The sequence below is a fragment of the Perkinsus marinus genome (genome assembly GCF_000006405.1).
Source record: "Perkinsus marinus ATCC 50983 genomic scaffold scf_1104296972926, whole genome shotgun sequence".
NCBI classification, from domain to species: domain Eukaryota; phylum Perkinsozoa; order Perkinsida; family Perkinsidae; genus Perkinsus; species Perkinsus marinus.
The window spans coordinates 142,806-149,232 of NW_003201605.1; the positions used below are offsets into that span (position 1 = coordinate 142,806).

The 6,427-nt window shown below is 48.6% G+C and overlaps 4 protein-coding genes and 1 non-coding gene across 5 annotated transcripts in view; all 5 read left to right on the top strand.

Annotated features, from left to right (window-relative positions):
* Pmar_PMAR018317 (hypothetical protein) overlaps window positions 1-221 on the top strand; it is a gene marked incomplete at both ends in the record, with an annotated part of 686 nt that extends 465 nt beyond the window's left edge. Inside the window, one exon of the mRNA XM_002766435.1 lies at window positions 81-221. Coding sequence (XP_002766481.1) covers window positions 81-221 — 141 coding nt within the window. The remainder of the gene's footprint in view (window positions 1-80) is intronic.
* An 820-nt stretch (window positions 222-1,041) lies between these two features.
* On the top strand, window positions 1,042-1,415 carry Pmar_PMAR018318 (hypothetical protein; the record flags this gene model as incomplete). The annotated part of the gene is made up of 2 exons (XM_002766436.1): window positions 1,042-1,101; window positions 1,314-1,415. 2 exons carry the CDS (start codon window positions 1,042-1,044, stop codon window positions 1,413-1,415), a joined length of 162 nt encoding a protein of 53 aa, XP_002766482.1.
* Window positions 1,416-1,683: 268 nt separating this feature from the next.
* Window positions 1,684-4,125, top strand: Pmar_PMAR018319 (hypothetical protein; the record flags this gene model as incomplete). The annotated part of the gene is made up of 9 exons (XM_002766437.1): window positions 1,684-1,829; window positions 1,972-2,030; window positions 2,180-2,424; window positions 2,474-2,648; window positions 2,695-2,878; window positions 3,024-3,070; window positions 3,396-3,460; window positions 3,701-3,787; window positions 3,877-4,125. 9 exons carry the CDS (start codon window positions 1,684-1,686, stop codon window positions 4,123-4,125), a joined length of 1,257 nt encoding a protein of 418 aa, XP_002766483.1.
* Window positions 4,126-4,178: 53 nt separating this feature from the next.
* Pmar_PMAR018320 lies at window positions 4,179-4,250 on the top strand. The gene has a single exon. It is a non-coding gene; the product is annotated as a tRNA-Gly (tRNA).
* Window positions 4,251-5,930: 1,680 nt separating this feature from the next.
* On the top strand, window positions 5,931-6,219 carry Pmar_PMAR018321 (hypothetical protein; the record flags this gene model as incomplete). The annotated part of the gene is made up of 2 exons (XM_002766438.1): window positions 5,931-6,060; window positions 6,101-6,219. The coding sequence occupies 2 exons, from the start codon at window positions 5,931-5,933 to the stop codon at window positions 6,217-6,219; spliced, it is 249 nt and encodes an 82-aa protein (XP_002766484.1).
* Between the last annotated feature and the right edge of the window lie 208 nt (window positions 6,220-6,427).

The following is a 6,427-nucleotide window of genomic DNA, read 5'->3' on the forward strand; positions in this document are numbered from 1 at the left end:
ATTCCCTGGTTTTACTCCTTGAGCCCAGCTGACCAGGTGCGTTGAATGTCTCCTCCATATGAACGGTTTTGACTTCTCAGGAGAAAGTGCGAAACGGCGAGTTATCTGATGACGAGGATGATGACGATGATGAGGTCAACAGCAATCGTCCATATCGTCCGAAAGCGGCATCGGGCGCTAACACTGGGAGAAATTCAGCGATGCGGAGAAGGGCACAATAGAAAGATAAGGTATACAGAAATTCAGCAGTACTTCCCGACTTTAGTTGTTTGCTTCAATTGGACCTCTCATTTGACAAGGGTTTTCTGCCAGGCTCTCCCCACCATGATGGTCTTTGTTGCAGCGGTGAAGGAACATGTTGGGGTGATGATGAGATTGTCTCGTAATCCTCGAGTTCGGTTCGAGTAATCAGTCAATTATTGAGAGTAGCGCGCCGAAGTCAATGGACTCCTATGTGTATTCGTAGACGAGATGGAAGACTCCTGAAGCATTCCGATATCGTACTTATCCTTACGGTTTTCCTACTACCCCACAGTGTGTTCAAGCTCATATTATCATTTACTCGGCTACGCTCAGTTCATCTCCGTACCGTTCGGAGCCATGCTGGGCTAGTTGTTGCACTAGCAGGTTCTGTTGATTGAATTCCCTTCCTGCTCGCTCTTCTTAATAGAGTTGAGATTTGATGTTGTATCTGCACTTGTGGAAACGTTCCTTTCGCGGGACTCCCATATTTGAACTTCCAATGGCGCTCTCTTGAATATTATTCTGTGAGTGATCAACTATGCAGCTCGTGTACATCCTAGTCGAGCAAGATTTGGGATTGTGGGATGAATACTTCATGTGTTAGTACCTCACTGACTTTATTCGTTGTGTTGGTTGCGTTCACGAAATAGCAACGACGTCGAAGGTTTGGTATCGGCCACTCGGATGCTCTACTTATGTTTATCACATTTCTAGTACCTGGTGGTTCATCGAGAGGATAATTAGCTTCGTTAGGAATCCCTCGGAGCTGAGCGTAGCCACGTGTTCTCTATTTCATACATGTCGAGTTCGTCTGGCGCCGCTCAGGGCAATAAGAAGTCATCTGATGAGTGTGTGAAAGTAATCATTCACGTATCAGGGAGTCACATCGTGCTGAACGTTTGCGTTGCACAATTTCACAGTGTTGGAAATATGCACTACGTCAACTACATGTTTTGGTGACAATATGAAAATTCTAAGGAAATTTTGGGGGATTCTTGTTGGGTATTATTGGGGGAACTCCTGAGCTCAACTGGGGTGAGCTATCAGTTTTTCCAACACTACTGTTGCAGGTCGTAATCCGTGCAAGGCCCAGTATCGGTTCAGTCGGTGTGGAAGTGCCAGAGTCACTCACTGCTTCATCTGGCACCGCATCTGCTGAGAACGACTGGTGAATCTTGGGGATTGGTTTCGGATCAGTATTGTCGTATCGCAACTCGCTTGTATCGATGAATCAAATACTTGAAGTATCCAGATTACCTCCATCGTTGTTAATCGTTAGGGAACTCACCGCAATGGTTGAGGTTCTGTCTACAGTGATACTCATAAAATCATCAACTAGCTTCACGAAGTTGAAGCGAAAATTTCCTTAGTTGTGCAATCTGCACAATTACATTCGTCGAGAGACGGGTTCACGAGTGTATCAGGTACACCATAGATCCAATGGGAAAATGTGTGCAAGTCGGTCATGCTATTCTCTGCTACTCTAACGTCTTCGGCCCGGAGGCGACACAGGAGGACGTGTACAATACAACTGTTGGAGAGGTTTTGGACGCCGTCCTCGACGGTTTCAATGGCGCAGTTTTCGCGTAATTGTAGCTGCCATTCGGTATTGACTCATCACGCGTGTCGAGAAATGATTGTACCTAGTTAAGAGGCTGAGACGACTAACATTGTATTTCACGTGACGTGAAAGTTGATAGTATTCTTGATGGTTTTCATATCGGGCAGGTACGGCGTTACTGGGAGTGGCAAGACATTCACGATGATGGGAAGTACAGAGAATAAAGGTGGGTACATTTCGGCTTGATAATGGTATCACATTATATCTTGTCTGTTTACCCTTCCATCGATCGTGTCACACGATCGATGGAAGAGTAAACAGGTAAACAGGCTTACACACGATTCGTGTGTAAGCTGCTGATGTGAAGTGCCACAGGTTTGATTCCACAATCATTCGGAGAGCTATTTTATAAAGTGAATGCTCGGCCGGGAGCGACCATCTCGGTGTCCTTCCTCGAAATCTACGGAAAGAAACTCGTGGATCTCCTTAACACTGATGCAAGAGCACTCTCGGCAAAGACGAATACTACCACAAACTTGGAGATATGTGGCAACAGCACGAGAATCCACGTTCGGGGCATAACGGAAATCGTCGTTAAAAACGAGACACAGGCCTTGGAGGTTCGACCTTTTCAACCTGTTGCTGTCACAACGACCATTAACTCTCGAGGTCCTTCAAGACGGATGTAAGATGCTGCACTTTCGTCAAACGGAGTGCAATGAGTCATCGAGTCGATCACATGCAGTGTTTACCATCAATTACACCAGTTGTGCCGGGCGTCGCTCTAAGCTGGTCATGATTGATCTAGCAGGGAGTGAGAACGTCAAGAGGAGCAAGGTGACAGGTTGACTTGCACGCCGGTGGTCTCGTGTCACACCAGGTGAACAGAGACGGTGTGAAGGAGGCCGGAGAGATCAACTCCAGTTTGTCTGTGCTGGGCCGTGTTGTTGAAGCCTTGAACAGTGGCAGCTCGCATATCCCTTACAGGGAGTCTCTATTGACCCGTCTCCTCCAGGATTCTCTGGGGGGCAGTTGCAAAACTTGTATGATAGCAACCATTAATCCCGAACGAAGGTGAACTCTCTCGAAATCAAAGAACTGATCTGAACAACGTGAATTCACACAGCTAATTTTATGTCGGGTCGTTATCGGTATTGCCAGTAATCAGTAGTGCAAGTTCTTTGGTGTATTATCTATGGTCTTATGATAGGAAAGAAAGTGAATACCGGCAGACTATGAATACGCTACAGTTCGCGCAGCGTATGAGCAAGGTCGTGAATCGCCCAAAAGTTGTCGCTATCGATAACGTTGATAAGCGGGGCAGCGTGAGCTCTCCTGTAGGTCTAGACTAATGGTTGCAGCTGCTTCCCGTAGTAGCTCGTCAGTCATGTGCATGCGTGGATGCCTATAGATGCGGAATGCGACGAGTGTTTGTATTCCTCAGCGAGGAATTCTCAGGGTTTCAACCGACGAGAATTAGAGGAAACGATGACTCGCACGATGGAAGAGTTCAAATCCGAGTTCAAAGGCTGGAGAGACAATCTGGAAAATCTCGTTGGACAGAACAATCGGACGTCTTTCGCCGAGCTAGAAGAAGTTAAGCGTGTCCACAGGGAAAACATCGGAGCGAAAGAGCAGCATATCGAGGACGTGAGGGTAGCCTTGCACTGTTCCTGCTGAGCAGATAGCCTCGGCTTGAGGTGCAACTTGAGGCTGCTAGAGATGAAATTGAGCGGCTCCGCGCGGCAGTGTCGGACCGTTCACGAGAGGCAGAACGTTATATAGAGGAAACTAATGAGAAACACCGCAGGGAAACTAGAAAGCTGAATGATGTGCTTTGAAGATCCTCAAGCGGCAGAGAGTGTTTTGACGGCCATGCATAATCGGTCCTGTCAGGAACTGGTATCTGCTGCTGCCGCCGCAGCCTGCAACCAACAGACCGCTACTAGACTGGAAGCTGAGCTGATAGAGATGAAGAGACAAGTACGACACAAGCATAAATTCTATCGATGCTATGCCTCTGTTGGAATAGCATGTCCTTCGTTGTGGGTAACTCATGTGCACCTTGGCAGGTTTCTCGCACTCCTGGGTTGACATCACAACTGGAAGTCCAAGGTGCTGAGATTCAGCGTTTACGTGCAGCACTGGAAAGGGTGACCAGAGAGAGGGATGAAGCGATGGGGAAGATGAACATCGTTTCCAACGACGTCCGTACGGAGGCGAAAAGAGATGAGAACGCCAAAGTGAGCAATTTGAAAAAATACTTTGCAATGCAAATAACGAAACAACGTATATGCAAACTTGCGTCAACTTACTGTTAAATAACTTACTTACATATACTCACTGACTCACCAGTAGATTCCAAGATGTAAGAGCACCGCTAGTCTAATGGTTAGGATATCTGCCTTCCAAGCAGATGGTCCGGGTTCGATTCCCGGGCGGTGCAGTTTTTCTTCCAATTTTTTCTTGGTCGTGTATGTCATGTAAGTGACAGGGCGCAAGACATCTTCTTCTGCAGGAAGGAGCTTTCAAACTCAGTCCCACTGAGACCAGTCTTGTGAGAACGCTGGCTGTGTCACACGCCTCGGACGCCGTACTGAGTGTGCAGAACGATAGTGAGAGCGGATCCGCAGAGCTACTCGTGAGGTGCCTTAGACGTGCAGCAGCGTCAGCATCTGTTGTTGTCGATGGGTTCTGAGGACTCCTGCTTTCAGGAACGCATGGGTGCGCCAGGACCCATTCCAGGAAAGAGAGGTAACGGGGGATGCTAATTGTGTCTCGAGTCTCTCTGAGACACGGCGTAGTGTGATCGGCAAATGGGTGTTCAAATAGTGTCGATTGATTGGGCGCGACTGAGGACGTCTTTTGTCTAATTCAAGGCAGGAGTGTGGTAACCGCAGCGTGGTTTCAGGTGCTAACATACTCGGAGGGCTCCTTGACTCAACCTAAACGGGAGGCCTCCCCGGTAGCACAGCGGGAACTCAGAAATGTCAATACTGGAGATCGTGTAACCATCTCGACATTTATCATACAAGCTACTCATTGTATCCATTGTTCTGTCATAGACCCCTGTACCCGACTATTGTTTGCGTGTTTTTTCACTTAGTGGTGGACTGGCGATACGAGACCCGTGATGAGGCTCTTGGAGCGCCGAGAAGGGCACGGGCACCGACGACCGAGCACGGAATGTGTTCTGCAAAGCTACACTCATAGGGCCCCGCCTGTGCCCACGAGCCCCATTGGGTCGGTGTATTCGAAGCGAGCGTATTGTCACACTGGGTTGCAGGCTCCACCTAGAATCAGTTGAGCCACTCGACCGCAAACTGATGGAGAGTGTTGATCGTCTTGAAGCTTACGTATCCCAATATAGCTGTCAGCACAATGTTCCCACCATCGAGAAGTTGAGTCACGATCAGCAGTGAGCAGCGATAAACTAGCGTAGCCAAACTCTCAGGCAATAACTCGAGAGCTGAAACATATCTACACCGGAGCGAGCGTCTCTCCTGAGGAGCTTTATCCTACTGTTTACCATCTCCTCGTCGAAGTCCTACATCTTGGCAGTACGAAACTTTCTCAGTTGGCACTGCGGGTAGCCGCAGTTGAAGCTGTACTTGCTCATCAAGATGAACGCGTACAGGTGCTCTCGCGATTATGCTGGAACTCGCCGGTCAACCGGGCTCGTTGTGTGACAGATGCAGACCGAATGGGACTGCCTGAACTCCTTGTCACAATCCTGGAGGTGTTTGTTACATTACTGACCGAATTCTCTGAATGCCTTACTCAGGATTCTGGTACCAGTGAGCGACTGGCTGCTCAGGCGACGCGATTTACAACGGTTATCATAACGCAAGCGTGGCGAGGTATGGGGAAGTTGAATACGAGATCTGCTGGTGCTGTCATCCCAGATGCATCGGAGGGTCCCGGGGTTCCTGTGCCGGTGCCCTACTGTTCGACAATGATGTTGCGAGCCCTCGTGGTGGCTTTCAAGCAGCACCATGCGAACCCTGATATATTCGTTCATACGTGCTTTTGTATCTACGGGTTCATACAGTATCACTCAAAAAGGGGTCCATCGGATGATGACGATGAAACGCTGCGACAGGTGATAGGTCGTTCTTCGGGCACGATGCTCATTCGGGTGCTGGTGATAGAGGACTTATTCTGGGAGCCTCAGGGCATCGAGATGCTTCGCGAGAGTGACATTGTCGGAATAGTCCTCGAAGGTCTCAAGAAGCATCATCTTGTCGATAAGATGAGTGGCTTTGCTGGCGTACAAGTACTGCAAGTTTTCTTCAGCCACAGAAATGCCGGTGAGCAGTCCGTCGATCGGCTACTACTACTACTACTACTACTACTACTACTACTACTACGATGAGGGCCCCGTGCTGATGCGGAGCCGTGACCATGAAATTTAAGATTCGTATCTCACCGATGCCGATGATTTGATGATACAAGAAGCTACTGAACTCATCCTGCGAGTGATGTGCATCAATACAGGCCACAGCGGTACATACAAGCATTGCGTGCTACTGCTGCAGACTCTACTGGCTTCCGCGCGGTATAGCGAAAAATGCAAAGTGAGCAGAGTATGCCATTCACATATTTGCTTATCTCGATGTCGGC